This window comes from Carassius gibelio, chromosome A20, assembly GCF_023724105.1.
Source record: "Carassius gibelio isolate Cgi1373 ecotype wild population from Czech Republic chromosome A20, carGib1.2-hapl.c, whole genome shotgun sequence".
In the NCBI taxonomy this organism is placed as follows: Eukaryota; Metazoa; Chordata; class Actinopteri; order Cypriniformes; family Cyprinidae; genus Carassius; species Carassius gibelio.
In genome coordinates, this window is record NC_068390.1 from 27,669,352 (window position 1) to 27,688,857 (window position 19,506).

Sequence of the window (19,506 nt, forward strand, 5' to 3'; positions counted from 1 at the left end):
ATCACGTTTCCTGCAGGTGTTTGTATTTGGTGGCCCTCGTGTTCTTGAGATTATCTGTGATTCTAGTCAAAGCTGTGCCTTGCTGACGCTCACATATGACTTTATTGAAACCGTCTCAAGGAGACGAGCAGAACCTTTGTATCGCACGCACAGATGCACATCAAGATCTCCAAAAACTGGAATTTTGTTACGACTCAAACTGTGCTGAGGTCTCTGTTTAAAATCCTCATCAAATTCTTGCAAAATCGAATCGTCTGAGCTGCTTTGCATTTATTGATTTATTTATCAATGATGCAGATACATTTGTTTCTTCGTCGGATTTTGAGAAATAAAGCATTGCATCAGTGTCTCATCTATGGATGCTCTGTAGTGAATGGGTGCCGTCAGAATGAGAGCTGATAAAAACATCACAATAATCCACACCACTACAGTCCATCACTAAACATCTGGAGAAGACAAAAGATGAAACACATCCAGCATTAAGATGATTCTGACTTTATACTGCAACAATGTTTCCTTCTGTTCTGAATCAGGAGAGAAATCTGCACAGATCAAACACTAAGCACTAAACAAATACGAGAGTGGATTTTGATGTGAAAGACAACAAGAAAAATTAGAAGTTAAAAATGTCTTAATCCTGGATTTGTTTCATCTTTTGTCTTCTCCAGATGTTCACTGAGTGCTGTGGATTATTGTGATGTTTTTATCAGCTGTTTGGACTCTCATTCTGACGGCACCCATTCACTTGCAGTGAGCAAGTGACGCAATGCCACATTTCTCCAAATCTGTTCCCATGCAGAAACAAACTCATCTACAGTAGATTCTCAGCAAATCGACCTCCAAGTCTCGTTATCTTTAAAGAAAAACTTCGGCGTAATAAACATTTCCTCCAGTGACAAAAATCTTGGATCTGGAGTCAATCTTTCAGGACGTTTCAGGGTGACAGAACGTGTTTGTTTAGCATAAGAGAACTGTAGATCAGGAAGAAGGTTAGACAAGGAAATGGAAACAGAAAGAGTGATTCTGAAAAGCGATGCAACAGAGGGACCCTAGCGAGGGTGCACACTGGTTTTGGGGCTTTCAGTGGTTCAGCACGATGCTTCCCAGAACCCCTGGGGTGCCGCCAACACAAACCCCGGGATGCCTGTCTGACCGGGGGAGGGACACAGCGGCGCCACGCCGATTTCCAAGACAACTTATCTCTCCTTCAGTGATAATGCTGTCAAAATACCAGCCAGGATACAGCCGAGAGGAACTAGCTAAACCTCTAGCAGGGCCTGATGACTCTCTGAGGGACAATATGTTTGACATGTTCTCATTCATTCATTCCCATGTTTGAAATGTCTTGCTATCTCTCTATCTATCTTTTTTTAGGTAATTTTCCAAAATGTAAAAAAAAAAAAAAAGTGCACATTTGAAAATAAAGCAAACTTTAAAATAAAATAAGGTATTATTAATGGACCGTAAAAATACCATATTACATTATAGACTGCAAAACTAATTTATTTTTAACTTTACACACACTTGTAACACACAAAACAAACCAATGTGCCTTTCGAGGTCAAAACTGAGCTGAACTGAAGTGAAACACTATGAACACTGAGACAGGACACACTCAATCCATGCATTAACACACAGCAGCATCTACAGGAAGTGAGGAGCAGTGCATCTTCACACTCACTGCATATGAAGTTCACACCATATTATTTCAGAGCGATTTTTGTTTCCAGCAGATGAACGCGATAAAACACTGACAAATGTTGTTTATCTGTTTCTTGAGTTATCAGATCTCTTGTCAAAGATTACATCTGCTTTAAATACTGCAGAAAAAATATAATAGTAAAATACTAATGGTTTTTTTTTTTATCTGTTTTTGTGCATGTTTTTGACGTTTACTTTTATATACAGTTTTGACCAGCACGCGTCACGAGCGCGTGCCGTTTTGAATCGGTGAATCATTTTGAGTCGGATCTCCGAAAAGATTCGTTTTTCCCATCACTGCTTCACTGATTCACCCAGCAAACCACTGAACCAATGTCTATTGTTTTTACCTGATGTATTGTATTCATGTGTAGAGATTTTAATGTGTAACGTTAACGTGTTAGAGTAGTGATTCGAAGCTTCGAAATGTTCGTTTCGTATAACTTTTTTTTTCTTTTCTTTTTTTTTTCTTAAGAAATGTAAAAACACTAGTTTTTATTTCAGGAAATGAACATCTAGATGAAGTTAACTTATCTGTCTAACACAACGCGACCAAAACAAGTGTGACTTGTCCAGTGAGTGTGTTTTTCAAATCGCTTTTCCGTTTGTGTTTTTTGTCCCACCGGAGGTTCCGTCTCAGCTGAAGTGCATGACAGTCACATGATACAATGTAGCGTTTCGATTCTACACAACATTTATCAATAAATCGACTCTAATGCTCGCGACCGCGGATTGTAAGTGCTATTTATTTGTTTCTTGTTCGAATTCTGTCTATTATCATCCCTGTGATTTAGAAACCGTCTTGTTTTTAAAACGCAAAGGCCGTAAACATGTTCGAGAAACACCAACATTTCTTCCTCATTTTGTCATTTGTTAGCATTTAAATGTTCCTTGAGCCGGATTTCCTCTTATTTTCATATTAGATTATTCCTGGATTATCATTTTTGTCTATATTTAGAAGTAAAAATGCGTTTAAGAACTAATCTGGTTTCATTGTAGTTTTAAATATCTCAAATATTTTAATTGTAATCGGAATTACCGATGGTTTATGAATAATATTATTATATTTTTTAGTTTTTTAAGCATTTACAGTTGTTTACATGCACCTTACAAATTCAATCGGTGTAAACTGATCTAATATAGTTATTATTATATATCTCATGTAGCTTCTAAAGAGCCGAGTAAATGAAAAGTAAGATTTATAAGCAAAATATGTAATTGCTATTATTTGGAAAAGCTTATTTAATGCAGTGCTGGATAAAAACAAATGCATTTTTTTTAATGGAGTGATTAGCATTTTCCTGTTTCTGCAATGCATGTGTAAACTTGATCTGTACTTCATGATTTGTTGCTATAATAGAGAAGTTCTGTCATGTGAAAATGCATCATTTATTTAGTAACTGATTACACATGTGATCTAGATTATGTAATCATATTCCAAAAATTAAGTACTAGTAAATTAGATTAAATTACATTTCGAAATTCTCAGAATCAGACTGCAGTTATTTTATTTTGGATTATATTATCACATATTATTAACCCCCGGCAGCTCCTTTACAAAACCCCATTTTTGGAAACTTTGATGAAATGTAAGGTTTAATGTAATCCATTTATTTAATAAAAAATACAGTAAAACAGTAATATCGTGAAACATCGATGATTCATAAATCATCATATTTTCATGATTTCTGAAGATCATGTGACACTGAAAGACTGGAGGAATGATGCTGAAAATACAGCGGAGCATCACAGAAATAAATTACATATTAACAGAGATTCACATAGAAAGTAGTTATTTTAAATGCTAATAATATTAAAAAAAATTTTATTGTATTTTTGATCAAATAAATTCAGCCTTGGTGAGCAGGAGAGACCTCTTTCAAAAACATTTTAAAACAAATTTAATTATCCCAAAGTTTTAACCAATTCTCTATCTATCGATCTATCATCAGAAATGATAAAAAAATGCAGCTTTGATCACAGAAATAAATTATATTTTACTGTATATTTACATGGAAAACAGTTATTGTAAATGATAATAATATTTCACAATTTTATTTAATGCACTTCATGTTGTTAGTAATAAAGAATAGAATATATTTTCCTAATCTTTGTATCTTTAAATCAATACTAATCTAAAAGTAGTCTGATTGTATGTGTGTGTAATGTGATGGATTATGTCACTAGCATCAGTTCTTGTATGTGTAATCTGGAAGCAGTAACAGATAGCACTCTCTGATTGTGACGGTCAGCGTGTGTTGTGTTCATCAGTTGTGTGTCATTGATTGGGCTGAAGGACTGAAGCTTCATCATGCCTGTGAACGCCGCTGTGATTCGAGGAGTGCAGAAGCTGGTGCTGTACGAGACCAGAGCCGTAAGTCACATTTCAGTCATTGCTTTGAGTATGATTTTGAATTAAAAAAGCTCTGGTGTTTTAAATGCTTTGGTGTTTATCAGATCAGCAGCTGTGTATGAATATATATATATAGGAGGTTTCTGACTGTGTGAAGCTGTCACACAGATGTTGATGTCTTTGTGTGCTGCTAGATGGCAGTGTTTAGTTGTCATTAAACTGAGAGCTGCAGCCATCACATCTTCAGTCTGTACTGTTTTAATAAAAATTAAGAATTTAGATTTTTGCATAAAGAAAATGAAGTCAGGTTTAGGACCATATATGCAAAACTTAAGCCTTAAGTGTCAAATTTTCAAAATTGAGGTTTATGCATCATCTGAAAGCTGAATAAATCATCTCTCCATTGATGTGTGGTTCAGTATTTGTCTGAGATGCAACTATTTGAAAATCTGGAATCTGAGGATGCAAAAAAAATCTAAATATTGAGAAAATCAACTTTAAAGTTGTTCAAATGAAGTTCTTAGCAATGCATATTACTAATCAAAAATTCATTTTTGATATAGTTATGGTAGGAAATTTACTAAATCTATTCATGGAACATGATCTTTACTTAATATCCTAATGATTTTTGCCATAAAAGAAAAATTGATAATTTTGACCCATACGATGAATGTATTTTTGTCTATTGCTTCCAATACACCCCAGAGACTCCAGACTGGTTTTGTGCTCCAGGGACACATGTGTGTCTATTATGACATTATTTTCATGGCGATTAAATCAAATTTTGCCAATAAGTTCTCATTATTGTAGTATGCAGAATGCTATTTAAATATAATTAAGTCTAATGAGAATCACATTTCACAAAAGAAGATCTTGACACGAATAACTTTTGTAAGTGAAAGTGTTCTTAATTGTCCAAATCAGGTATTTCTAATCAGAATAGAAGATCAGATATATGTTGAAGACAATAAACCACTACAAATAAGATGATTTATTTACATTAGAGTTTATATGAATGTACAAATTAGAAAAATATTTTGTTGTTGTTTTGTAAGAAGTTTGCTCTGCTCGCTAAGGCTATGTTTATTTGATCAAAAATACAGTAGTGTTGTGAAATATTATGATTTAAAAGAACAAATCAGTACATTATTCTGATTTCTGAAGATATGTGACACTGCAGACTGGAGGAATGATGCTGAAAATAAAACTTTGATCACATGATTAAATTAAATTTTACTGTATATTCACATAGAAACCTGTTATTTTAAATTGTAATAATATTTCATAATTTAAAAAAATAAATTCCACCTCCGCAACATTAAAACAAAGTTTTGTCAGTTTTATTTATTTATTTTTATAATTATTTTTTATTATTTATAATTAATACATTTTTTATTTGTTTTTGTTATTTTACAAATTGTAATGTTTAATAGTCAAATAATGTAAATATGGCTCCGGTTCCTTCTTCAGGTTTTTTTTCACCAGTTTTCTGGTCCATCAGGTGAAAATGATGCAGCACACTGTCCTCAGCAACATGCATGGTATTCTGCTCAATACTGTGTAATAAAACATTGATTCAAGTGCAGTGCGCATCATTTACTGTGTGCAGACAGACAGTGCAGTCCAATGTGAGTCCATTGTGTCCCTTTAATTTCATGCTGTATCTTACGCTCTTTTAAAGCACAGAACAGGACAGATCAGACCATTTATGAGCGCAGCTGTCATTCATGACCGAACACAGACTATAATAACAGAGATTATTAGCACTGACTGTCTCTATCTTCCGTTTGTCGACTTCACTGGGGGTCTTTAGTGTATCCTACCTGGAAATCTGTCCAAATAAAGAGCAAAATGCCTCAAACCCTGCTGTTTTTCTTCATATTCACTCAACGGCTCTTCATCTCTCTGGATGTTTGATATCCTGCTTTATATTTCACTCCAAAATCAAGATATGGAAGTAAAGTTGTTTTCTTGCATAAAGAGTCTATTTTAAAAGTCTATTTTAAGTACTTTTTCATCACAATTAAAACACATAAATTCGCATTACTGAAAGGTGCAGTATTTGATTTGAATATGATTTGCTAATTTGCTAAAGATATCGCAATAACAAGAATTGATTGAAATGACTTCTGTAAGTGTGCTTAACTGATGATTTTTAATGGCTTCATTCATTTTCCTTATGCAAATATGAATATATGTATAATTATTATAATATAATGTAATATAATTTTTTTTAAAAAATTTTATGTGACACGTTTTTTCCTGAGTTTCTCTCATTCGGTCATTTAAAAATATGTTTGTTGCTTTTGAGAAATGGTTAATTGATTGTAATTGTTAGTTTGTGATGGTTTGCTCAGAGGTATTTTCTGGTGGGCAGTAATAACGCTCAGACGAAACACCGCGTCCTGAAGATCGACCGCACTGAACCGCGAGATCTGGTCATTATTGATGATAAGGTAAGATGCTCATAATCTTCACAAAGAAGACAACATCAAAATATGTTTCAACCCATTTTACTTGGTGGTATATTTGTTTGTAGCCTTGTTAAACCAAAAGTTATTTTATTTTTGTTATTTTTATTATAAATGGCATTTTTATGTTTCTTTGTTGCTTTAATTTGTTTTTGTTTTTAGTTTTAGTCATTTTTGCTTTGTCTTTTACTAGTTTTACTTTGTTAGTGTGTAGCTTTAATTTTATATTTGTTTTAGTAATTTTTTTTGTGTGCTTTATGTTATTATTATTATTATTACGTTTGTTATATTTATAAGCATATTTATTTTAGATTTAGTTTAATGTTAATGATTTGTTATAAACTCTAAATTGCATAATATTGTGCACTTTTGTCATTTTTTTATTTTTTATTTTATTTTTAGACATCTTGTTGTGTTTTTTTTTGTCTTTTTAGGTTTAGTTTCTATAGCTTAAAAAATTATATTTATTTTAGTGTTAGTAATAATGTGCTTTTGCCATTTATATTAGTTTTTCTTATTTAAATTTTTCAATTTAGCTTTATTTTATCTTCATTTGAGTTTTAGTACTTATGTGCTTTTTTTTATTTTGTTTTTGATATTTCAATTTAGGTTCAATTTATTTTATATTTTTAGGTTATTTTATTTCAGTTAGTTGCAAATTAAACTTTTATTTTATTTTATTTTATTTTATTTTATTTTATTTTATTTTATTTTATTTTATTTTATTTTATTTTATTTTATTTTATTTTATTTTATTTTATTTTATTTTATTTTATTTTATTTTATTTTATTTTATTTTATTTTATTTTATTTTATTTTATTTTATTGAATGGAATGGAATGGAATGGAATGGAATGGAATTTCATCCCTGAATTGATCCATTGCAATTCATTGTTTGTGAAGGTTTGCTCCGTGTAAATGTGTGTGTGTTTAACTGTGATGGTGTGTGTTTCTGGCAGCATGTTTACAGTCAGCAGGAGGTGCGAGAGCTTCTGGGACGTCTGGATCTCGGCAATCGTACTAAGATCGGGCAGAAGGGATCCTCCGGTCTTTCCAGAGCCGTTTCTGCCCACGGCATTGTGGGTAAGAGCCTTTTCCCTAGTTTCATTTTCTCTGTTTATTCATCTTCCTCTTTGCCTCCGTCTTGTCAATTAGCTGTGCACTAATGCAATAAGCCGACATTGTATCGCTGCGGTTTTTAGCACAGACACGTGTGTCGTCTGAAGGTCAGCCAAACGTTTCAGAAGATGCCCACGCTGTTTACCCGAGACGCTCGGCTCCCCGTTGCAATAGAAACCGCACACGTGCACGAGAGCGCCGCCCACACGCGTGTCTCAGAGATGCTCGAGATATACACCACACTTTTCCAACAACCTCCTTTCCACCGATTCTGTCCTGAGGGTCAGCTGAGTTTGGCTGCTTGTTTCAGCTCCGGAGCCTCAGTGAGCGACTCGTTGAAGTCCACTAACACACAGAACGAACGCATGACAGTCAGGTGCATTAGTAAAGTGAGAAAACACAAACTCTTCAGCAGAAAAAATTAGTTTAAACACTGTATGTGCATCTGCAGTGTTTTTACTGGTCCAGGAGTACTTTAGTATCATTTATATAATGTTTTTTTTATATTAAATTTGCTTCTGTTTTTATTTTTAATTTTATCTTTTGTTTGTTTTAATAATTTTTTATTTGCTTTTGTCATTTAAGAAAAAAGTTTCTATTTAGAATCAATGGATTATTCAGTTTTGGTTTTAGAAATTTTAAGAAATGTTAGATCTTTTGTCGTGTTTAATACGTTTTTTAAATATTTGTAATGTAATTACATTTATTTTAGTTTTGTCATGTTACTTGCTTTTGTCATTTTTATTAGATTTCGTTTTTTTATCTGTATCTTTTTAGCTTTAATTAATATTTTGGTTTTGGAAAAATGTTTTGTTATTTTATTCGTTTGTCATTTTGTGTTTGTCATTTTTATTCAGTTTTTTTATATTTCTATTTAGCTTTATTTTATTTTTGTCTATTATTGTCTATATTGTCTTTATATTAGCTCTTGTCATTTTTATTAGATTACCTACATATTTATATTTGGCTATATATACATATATGTGTGTGTAAATAAATTTTATTTGAGTCATTTTATGTGCTTTTTTAAGTTTTTTTTTTTTATATATCTTTTTCGCTTTAATTTCTTTTTATTTCAGGTTTAAATTTAGTAATTTGTTATTCTTTTGTCATTTTTATTTGTTTTATTTTATAATTTTTTTTATGTTTGAGTATATTGTGTTTTTAGTAGTTTTTTATATTTCTATTTAGCTTTATTTTAGCTTTGTCATGTTATGCACTTTTGTCTTTTTTATATATGTAGCAATAATTTCAGTTTATTTCAGTTTAAGTTTTATTATAGTTTTAGTATTTGTTGTACTTATTTAATTTCATTAGTTTTTATATGGTTTTAGTTTTAAATAGTTTGTCTTTTTTGATTTTTAATAGTTTTTATATATCTATATAGCTTTCATTTATATTTATTCAGTTTTAGTAATTTTGTGTACTTTTGTCATTTTTTAAATATTTATATTTTGCTTTAATTTCTATTACATTTTAAATATTTATATTTTGCTTTAATTTCTATTTATTTCCATTTTAAATATTTATATTTTGCTTTAATTTCTATTTATTACATTTTAAATATTTATATTTTGCTTTAATTTCTATTTATTTCCATTTTAAATATTTATATTTTGCTTTAATTTCTATTTATTTCCATTTTAAATATTTATATTTTGCTTTAATTTCTATTTATTTCCATTTTAGCATTTTGCTTTGTGCTTTAGTCATTTTTAATAGTTATTTTTGTTTGTTTTTAATAGTTTTAGTAATTTTATGCTTTTGTCAGTTTTATTTTTTATTTTTATATCTTTATTTAACCTTATTTATTTAAGTTTTAGTAATTTTAGTAATTTAATTTATTACGTTTTAAAAGCAACTTTTATGTTTTTCATCTAATATGTATGTTTTGCATTCATTCATGCATTTTCCAGATGATTTTATCCAGAGTGACTCTAAATGCATTCGATCTCTTCCTGGGAAGCAAACCCATGACTTTGGCATTGAGTGTGCAACACATTACTGTTTATGTAATGTTTATTTAGTTTCAGCTGTATTGCAATTAATAAAATCGATTTAAAGAGTTTTAAGTAACAATAACAGCACTCTCACTGACCTAGTTCTGCTGACTCATATCTGGTCAAATCTCACTTTTAGTTGTGTTAGTCATTGAAATTGTGTCTTATACAACCTCTCTATGCTTTAAATCACCTTCTGCTGAGGGAGAAGGCATCGTGGATGTAATAAGTTCAAAATTGGTGCACAAACAAATAGATCTGAACATTAATGTTTGTGTGGCACGCGTTTACGACACACCTGATAGATTCATGACAAACACGGCATGTTATTGTTGATTATACCCTCATTTCTCGTCATTAGAGTGATGCATTCGCCTCTGAATGAACATTAAACACAAAAGAAATGGAAATATTGTTGTTTGATGCCCAGTTAAAGCAGTAAAAATGAACATTTGCTGAAAATATCCTCACTCTCAGAGCATTCGAGATTAGGATGAGTTTGTTTCTTCATCAGATTTGGAGAAATTGCATCACTTGTGCAATGCAAGTGAATGGGTGCCGTCAGAATGAGAGTCCAAACAGCTGATAAAAGCATCACAATAATCCACAGCACTCCAGTCCATCAGTTAACATCTGGAGAAGATTTCTAATCATGCAGTTTTAACGTAAACTAAAAACTTAAAATGATGCATATTTGTCAGTCATACATAAATGAAAGTTTATTATTATTTATACGTATCAATTTAATTTAAACAATCATATTTTTAAAATGCATTTATTTAAAATGGCTTAGAATCAGCTTTATCTGTTAATTGTGAAAACAATTAAATATATTCAGTTATAAAGTATGAACATGGTTAAATATGGCTAGCTGCAAGTAATTAGAGACAATTTATGACTGAAACAAATTGGATTTATCGATAATACAAATATAAAACCTACAATATTCAGTTTATTAGTAGTATTACAGAAATCGAATCTGTTGATATACTAAATGTGCATCACATTAAGTTAATTAGTTTATGAATTGGACATGCATTTTTATTTTTTTTCTCACTTCTCCAATATTTTTGCTTTCTCTCGCAGTCGTGGAAGCCGATGGCGCTAAATCATTAACTAACTAAAGTATTATATGTTAACTAATGAGAAGTTACTGTAAAGTGTAAAAACCCAACATGATTTTTCTCTGCTCTCTCGTGTCTTTCAGGTTTCGTGCGGTTTCTGGAGGGTTATTATATCGTGTTGATCACTAAACGCCGCAGGATGGCCGATATCGGCGGCCACTCGATTTATAAGATTGAAGACACCAATATGATCTACATTCCCAATGACTCTGTGAGAGTCACACACCCTGATGAGGCCCGGTGAGATAATCATAGGTTGTTATTGTGTGACCATTTCATTAATTTTTTATGTTCGAGTATATTGTGTTTTTAGTAGTTTTTTTATATTTCTATTTAGCTTTATTTTAGCTTTTTCATGTTATGCACTTGTCTTTTAAATAAATAATGGGTCATTAGATGCTATTTGCTGATGGTAATCTCACATACAGTATGTTTTGAGCTTGCATGCTGCAGTAGTGTTAGTATGCTAGTGTGCTGTTTCTAGACTGTTTGTCTGTTTCTTCTGGTTTTTCTCACACCGTGTCTGTCCTGCTGCGGTCGCTCACCCTGATCTCAGGAAGCAATTCACACTTGTGTTTGTACGTGCGAGTGAGTGAGTGTGCGCGAGTGAGAGTGTGCGTGCGAGTAAGTGAGTGCGCGAGTGAGAGAGTGTGCATGCGAGTGAGTGAGTGCACGAGTGAGAGCGCGAGTGAGAGAGTGTGCGTGCGAGTGAGTGAGTGTGCATGCGAGTGTGCATGCGAGTGTGCATGTGAGTGAGTGCGCGAGTGAGAGTGCGCGTGCGATTGCGAGTGTGCATGCGAGTGTGCGAGTCAGAGTGTGCGTGCGAGTGTACATGCGAGTGAGTGCGCGAGTGAGAGTGTGTGAGTGAGAGTGCGCATGCGAGTGAGTGTGCGAGTCAGAGTGTGTGTGCGAGTGTGCGCATGCGAGTGAGTGTGTGAGTGAGTGTGCGTGCGAGTGAGAGTGCGCGTGCGATTGCGAGTGTGCATGCGAGTGTGCGAGTCAGAGTGTGCGTGCGAGTGTACATGCGAGTGAGTGCGCGAGTGAGAGTGTGTGAGTGAGAGTGCGCATGCGAGTGAGTGTGCGAGTCAGTGTGTGTGCGAGTGTGCGCATGCGAGTGAGTGTGTGAGTGAGTGCGCGTGCGATTGCGAGTGTGCATGCGAGTGTGCGAGTCAGAGTGTGCGTGCGAGTGTACATGCGAGTGAGTGCGCGAGTGAGAGTGTGTGAATGAGAGTGCGCATGCGAGTGAGTGTGCGAGTCAGAGTGTGTGTGCGAGTGTGCGCATGCGAGTGAGTGTGTGAGTGAGTGTGCGTGCGAGTGAGAGTGAGTGTGCTAATCAGAGTGTGCGTGCGATTGAGAGTGCGCGAGTGAGAGTGTGTGAGTGAGAGTGCGCATGCAAGTGAGTGTGCGAGTCAGAGTGTGCGTGCGAGTGTACATGCGAGTGAGTGTGTGAGTGAGTGTGCGTGCGAGTGAGAGTGAGTGTGCTAATCAGAGTGTGCGTGCGATTGAGAGTGCGCGAGTGAGAGTGTGTGAGTGCGCATGCGAGTGAGTGTGCGAGTCAGAGTGTGCGTGCGAGTGTACATGCGAGTGAGTGTGTGAGTGAGTGTGCGTGCGATTGAGAGTGCGCGAGTGAGAGTGTGCGAGTGAGAGTGAGTGTGCGTGCGATTGAGAGTGCGCGAGTGAGAGTGTGAGTGAGAGTGCGCATGCGAGTGAGTGTGCGAGTGTACATGCGAGTGAGTGTGTGAGTGTGCGTGCGAGTGAGTGTGTGAGTGAGAGTGAGTGTGCTAATCAGAGTGTGCGTGTGATTGAGTGCGCGAGTGAGTGTGTGAGTGAGAGTGCGCATGCGAGTGAGTGTGTGGGTCAGAGTGTGCGTGCGAGTGTACATGCGAGTGAGTGTGTGAGTGAGTGTGCGTGCGATTGAGAGTGCGCGAGTGAGAGTGTGCGAGTGAGAGTGAGTGTGCGTGCGATTGAGAGTGCGCGAGTGAGAGTGTGAGTGAGAGTGCGCATGCGAGTGAGTGTGCGAGTGTACATGCGAGTGAGTGTGTGAGTGAGTGTGCGTGCGAGTGAGTGTGTGAGTGAGAGTGAGTGTGCTAATCAGAGTGTGCGTGCGATTGAGTGCGCGAGTGAGTGTGTGAGTGAGAGTGCGCATGCGAGTGAGTGTGTGAGTCAGAGTGTGCGTGCGAGTGTACATGCGAGTGAGTGTGTGAGTGAGTGTGCGTGCGAGTGAGTGTGTGAGTGAGAGTGAGTGTGCTAATCAGAGTGTGCGTGCGATTGAGTGCGCGAGTGAGTGTGTGAGTGAGAGTGCGCATGCGAGTGAGTGTGTGAGTCAGAGTGTGCGTGCGAGTGTACATGCGAGTGAGTGTGTGAGTGAGTGTGCGTGTGATTGAGAGTGCGCGAGTGAGAGTGTGCGAGTGAGAGTGCGAATACGAGTGAGTGTGCGAGTGAGAATGAGTGTGCGTGCAAGTGAGTGTGCGCGTGCGAGTGTGTGATTGAGTGTGTGTGTTTGTATGTGTGAGTGTGCGAGTGAGATTGCACGTGCGCATGCGTGAGAGTGCACGTGCGAGTGAGAGTGTGCATGCGAGTGAGTGGGCGAGTGAGTGATAGTGCGCATGCAAGTGTGCATGCGAGTGAGTGTGCAAGTGAGTGCGTGAGTAAGAGTGCGAGTGAGAGTGTGCGTGCGAGTGAGTGTTTGTGTGTGTGCGATTGTGTGTTAGTATGAGTGTGTGAGTGTAAGAGAGTGTGTCTGAGTGTGAGTTTGTGTGTGTGCGTGTGTTTGTATGAGTGAGTGAGTAAATTAATGAGTGTGTATGAGTGTACGTGAGTGAGTTGGTGTGTGACGACAGTGAAGTCTGTTTTTCGTCTCTTGTGATGTATGTTAGAGATGTAGAATAACACACTGTGCTTTCAGAAGTACAGCCTGTGACTGTTCATGTAACACGAGACATTGTTTGCGTCTTTGTGTCCAATTTAGGTCGAGCGCTTCAATAACATTGCTTTTCCTTCAGCTCTACTGATATTGTTACACCTGAACTGTTTCATGATAGCAACATTCTAATAAAACAAAAGCAGCCAGCAAAAATACATTATTATCTTGGTAGTTCACTAGTGCTCAAAAGTCTGTAATAATAAAGAGTCTCTTCTGCTCCCCAGTGCTGGATTTATTTGATCTGAAATGCATTAAAAATTATGAAAAATTATTACAATTTAAAATAAGTGGTTTATATGTTAATATGTTTTAAAATATAATTTATTTCTGTGATGCTCCGCTGTATTTTCAGCATCATTCCTCCAGTCTTCAGTGTCACATGATCTTCAGAAATCAGAATAATATGAGGATTTACTGCTCAAGAAACATTTCTGATTATTATCAGTGTTGAACACAGTTATGCTGCACGATATTTTTGTAGGAACCGTTTTATATTTTATTTTTTAGGACTTTCTGATGAACATAAAGTTCAAAAGAACAGCATTTATTTGAAATAGAAATCTTTTATAACATTATAAATGTTTTTTTATGGTCACTTTTGATCAACTGCATCCTTAATGAACAAAATTATTAGTTTCTTTCAATCAGTGGTAGTATAACACAAAAATATTGAGCAGCACAACTGTGTTCAACATTGATAATAATCAGAAATGTTTCTTGAGCAGTAAATCATCATATTTTCATGATTTCTGAAGATCATGTGACACTGAAGACTGGAGGAATGATGCTGAAAATACAACTTTGATCACAGAAATAAATTATAGTGTAATATATATTCACATAGAAAACAGATATTTAAATTTATAATATTATTTCATAATTTTTACTGTATATTTAATAAAATAAATGCAGCCTTGATGAACAGAAGAGACACTTTCAATACCATTTAAAAATCTCAGTCATTCCAGAGCTATGAGCTGTTTTCTTACAAGCCGAGTGTGTTTTTCCACAGATATGTGAGAATATTCCAGAACGTGGATCTGTCCAGTAACTTCTACTTCAGGTGAGTGTTGATCTACTCGTCTCAAAGCCCTTTAGAAAGAAAGAAAGCGTCTCGTTCTCATAATGCTGTGACCTCCGATCACTTCCCAGATCATTGTAATAATACTGATATGATTTCCTGAGATCATCTGGCCTTATTTGTCCTTTTCCCACCTTGTTTCTTTTCACCGATCCGTCCGTAACGTATTCTTCATGAACCAGTCGCTTGGTTTTAGAAAAGAAGCTGTCAAAAAGTCAAATAATAATTCATATAATCAGACAGCAAACCTAAAACCTGTCTGAACACTTCTAAATGTCTGAATGTTGTAGAAGATCACTAAATATAATTAATCAAACGTCATTTATTCATAAGGAAGATCACAAACACATTTTACAGACAAACATTTGACAGAATAATCTTGAGAATTGATGCAAATGTACCTTCTTTTTTTATTTGGTTTCTTCATCTTAAAGAAAATATATAATAATAAAAAAAAGAGTATATTTGTGAGATCTTTAATGAAATCATTTAACGAGACCTTCTTCATTAATCCATCTCTGAGAGTAATAAAAAATAAATGCATTTTTATTATGTGTGTATCATTGATATTGCTATTATAGTTTTAATTTCTATTTATTTTCTCTTTTTAACTTAAATTTTATTTAGTTGTTTTTGCCTTTTTTATTATTATTTTTTAAATGTCTACATAGTTTTTTTTATTAGTTTTATAGTATGTATATATAATATATTATTTTATTTTTATGTTCAAAATAAAGTCATTCATTAGTTATTTTAATACTAAAAATAAATAAAAGTTAAACGAATCGAAAATGAGAAATGCTGCCTTAGTAAATTGCTGAAATAAAATAAATTTAATGTTAAAGTTTATATTTAACTCCGTCGAGGAACACACATTTATTTATTTGTATTTATTTATTTTTTATGGTTTTACTTAGCTACATATATATGTAGATGAAGAATAAATATATATGTGAAATATATATATAAACATACATTTATACAGAATAAATGTATAAAATGTTCACAGCATTTTTTTGCAAAATAAATAAATTGCTATAAAATGGATTGCCTTTTTAATCTACATCATTTTTATTAATAATAATAATATATATATGTGTGTGGTTCTTTATATGATTTATTAATGAGCTCATTACATATATATCACTGATCAAAGCCCCTCATTAATCTCATTTCTCTCATGTTGGCTGTACTTTAATCTTCTGTTGTCAAAACTTTTAACCTGCAAAAGAGCAACGCAAGCAAAAGTTTGTTAGTTTTGTGATTTCAGCAGGTTCAAGTCTGCTGCTGAACATATGAAAACAAGAAAAGAGCGCTGTTAATTAAACACACATCAGGTTTATTTTATATCTGGATCTGTCTGTGAATGAGATGACGTCTTGTGATCTGAACTCAGAGTTCATTCGGTGCGCTTCATCTCTAAGCAACGTGCTGTTACCTAGCAACAGTGAAGCTGCTCAGAACACCTGAGCAGTGATGATCGATCTGACCCTGTGACCCTGTGACCCTGTGACCTTTAGTTACAGCTACGACCTGAGCCACTCGCTGCAGTACAACATGACGCTGCTGCAGACGCCATGTGACGCCGGAGAGAGCGAGGAGCTCAACACCAGCGGCAGACAGGACAGCTTTGACATCTTCGAGGAGGAGGGACTCCCCACTCAAGGTATGATTCCTTTTTTTATTTAGGATTTTATTTTATTTTATTTTATTTTATTTTATCAAATGTATTTTATATTTTTTATTAATTAAATGTATTTTATTTTAAATTAATTTTTATTTTATTTTAAATTAAGTAAATGTATTTTATTTTTAAATGTATTAAATGTAATTTATTTTTTAATTAAATATATTTATTTATTTTATTAAATTTATTTTATTTTTAAATTAATAAAATTTATTTTTATTTTTTAATTTATTAAATGTATTTTATTTTTTAATTTATTAAATGTATTATTATTTTATATTTATATTTGATATCTTTTCCGAATCAGAATGAGCTTTATTCGACAAGTGTGTAAACACACAAGGATTTTTTGGTGTTTTTTAGGAGCTCTTGGTAGATACATGCGTACATAAATGACATGAAAACAGAATTAAATAAGACTAAAGAAAAAAAATAATGTGGTAAAAATTTATATTTATTGCATTCTTGGCTTTTCATTATGTCATGTTTTCATTATTTTCTTTCTTAATTTCTATATTTAAATAATTTGTATCATTTTCAATTTATCATTTAATTTGTAGCACTGTATTTTAAATGCGTTTTGTTTTTTTATCTCATGCTTTGTTAAACCAATTTTTTTAAACCATTTTATTTTCTTATTTTTTATATTCTATTTTATTTTATATATTTATATAGCAGTCTTTGTTTTTATTTATTGTTTTATATTATATATTTAAATATATTTTACTATTGTGTTTATATTTTATATTGCCCTTGGGATTTATTTTATATTTTATATTGTTATCTATTTATATTTTAAATATTTAATTAGCATTTTATTTATTTTTTCTTATTTTATATATTCATATTTTATAGCACGCTTTTAATCATTTATTTTATATAATTTTATATTATTATGTTATCACTGTTCATTATTAATTTATTTAAATTATCAAGGTCTCAGCTCTGGCATTCTTGGACTTTTTTTTTTTTTTTTTTTTTTAAGAACTGTCTTGATTCCAGTGATTATATTTAGTGTGTGTATTATTAATTGGGGTGTTTGTGTTTCAGTGGTCTATGGTTTGATTAATGAACCCTACGCTAAATATGTGTGGAACGTCCGTCTGCTGGAGAGGGTCAAGGACATCGTCCATCCTGATTGGCTGCTCTACATCATTCACGGATTCTGCGGCCAATCCAGTATCCTCTTCTGTTACAAAGATAACGTTTGGTTCTTGTGTCCGCTGTCTCAGATTCATCTCTGTGTGTGTGTGTGTGTGTGTGTGTGTGTGAGATACAACAATAGAAACCGCATCCATAAACTGAATATAAGAGCAATATTCACACACAGTGTAGTCAGCGTTGTTGATTTATCCTGGGACTGATCTAGTTTTACAGTTGCTCTCCACATACAGTATAATGCAAAATTAAAGCTAAAACCTACTTTTTAAAAAAAAAATAATATTTTTATATACCCTTATTCAAAATGCATTTAAAATTGATTTTTTTTAAAAAAAATATTAATTTAGTTTTGGACCCTTCTGCAAAATATTATTATAAAAAAATATTTTAAATGTATTAAACTTTTCATTATTTTTCTTTATTTTTTCCAATAAATTACTTATTTTATTATTTTTGTTTTAATTTGTAACCTACTGAAAAATACAGTTAAACCTGACAATCTTATTATTTTTCATCAGTTTAATTTTAATTTTACATTTTATTTTGTGTTTGTTTTAAATTAGCCTTCTGCAGAATGCTAAAAATTTTTATTTTTGCACTAAATACATTAAACACTTTTAAATAAATAAATAAATATATATATTAGAATATTTAGAAAATATTTAAAATAAATAGATATATAAATATATTACTTTTTACAATTATTAATACATTTTTAAAACCTTTTTATTTTATTTTATCCTGCACAATGCAGGTAAAACCCACTTCTGATAGTATCAGGTGTTTTCTAGCAGGGTTGAAGGGTTTATCACCTGGAAGCAGCTGCAAACCAGTCACCATGTTGTAAGAGAAAGCAGCTTGATGTAAGCTGTTTTTCCCAGCAAAAGGTTCAGGAGAGTAACAAAACGAGCAGAAGAAACGCACGCAGAGAGAGAAATGATCCGGAGAGAGTCTGATGCTGTTGATTGCTTGTGGTTTCTCCCTGAGGAGTCTGAAGGAGAAGTGAACGAGTTCACCGCATTAAAACAGACCGATAGAGACGCTGATGACTTCTGGAGGACTTAAAAACCTAAATATGAATAACTGAGAAGCACACAAAACACTTTGGGGCCAGGAAGAATTTTATTTAAAAATAACCTTGAAGGAAGTTCTTTATATAATACAGAAAGCCATCAGAGTCTTTAAAAACATACAAAATGCTGAGTATATATATATATTTATTTTCAAAAGTATTTCTATATATATATATATATATATATAGAGAAATAATTATATATATATAATTATAAAGTAAATAAGAAAAATTTAATTTTATTAGCTTAATCTTTTTATCATATATATATATATAAATTAGGTAAAAACTTTTTTATATTGCTTGTTTTTGTCTTGTCTGTCAAGTAGAGAAGAATTTAATTTTTAATTCATTTTATTTAATTTTTAAATAGTTTTTCTTTTTATAGCCTTCTGCAAAATACAGTTACAACCTACTTATTTTATTTTTCATTGTTTATTTTTCTTTGTATTATTATGGTTTCAAATTAAAAGCACGGTTATCTTGCACATCTCTGGTGATCTGGTCAGGTGTTCTCTGTGTTTAGGACGAGCTCCTCTTCAGTTGTTCTGTGGTTGTTCTTTAACGCGGCGCTCAGAGTTGTTGATCTACGGTCGGCCGGTGCACGTCACACTGATCGCCCGCCGCTCCAGCCGCTTCGCCGGGACACGCTTCCTCAAGAGAGGAGCCAACTGTGAGGTGTGTGTCCAACACCTGTGTTTATCTCTGTGTGTTTATCTCTGTGTGTTCAGCTGGGATACGATAAGCCTCGCTAAACTCTCTCTGATGCTTTATAACTGCAGATCCACACATTTCAGCTGCTCATCATTTAACA

At 33.4% G+C, this 19,506-nt stretch overlaps 1 protein-coding gene across 2 annotated transcripts in view; it reads left to right on the plus strand.

Annotated features, from left to right (window-relative positions):
• The first annotated feature begins 2,295 nt into the window (after window positions 1-2,295).
• fig4a (FIG4 phosphoinositide 5-phosphatase a) overlaps window positions 2,296-19,506 on the plus strand; it is a 59,973-nt gene continuing 42,762 nt past the window's right edge. For both annotated transcript variants that reach the window (XM_052535491.1, XM_052535493.1), the window contains exons 1-9: window positions 2,296-2,435; window positions 3,973-4,075; window positions 6,412-6,510; window positions 7,485-7,608; window positions 10,852-11,008; window positions 14,704-14,754; window positions 16,293-16,438; window positions 17,510-17,638; window positions 19,270-19,370. In XM_052535491.1, coding sequence (XP_052391451.1) covers window positions 4,013-4,075; window positions 6,412-6,510; window positions 7,485-7,608; window positions 10,852-11,008; window positions 14,704-14,754; window positions 16,293-16,438; window positions 17,510-17,638; window positions 19,270-19,370 — 870 coding nt within the window. In that variant the 5' untranslated portion in view covers window positions 2,296-2,435; window positions 3,973-4,012. The remainder of the gene's footprint in view (window positions 2,436-3,972; window positions 4,076-6,411; window positions 6,511-7,484; window positions 7,609-10,851; window positions 11,009-14,703; window positions 14,755-16,292; window positions 16,439-17,509; window positions 17,639-19,269; window positions 19,371-19,506) is intronic.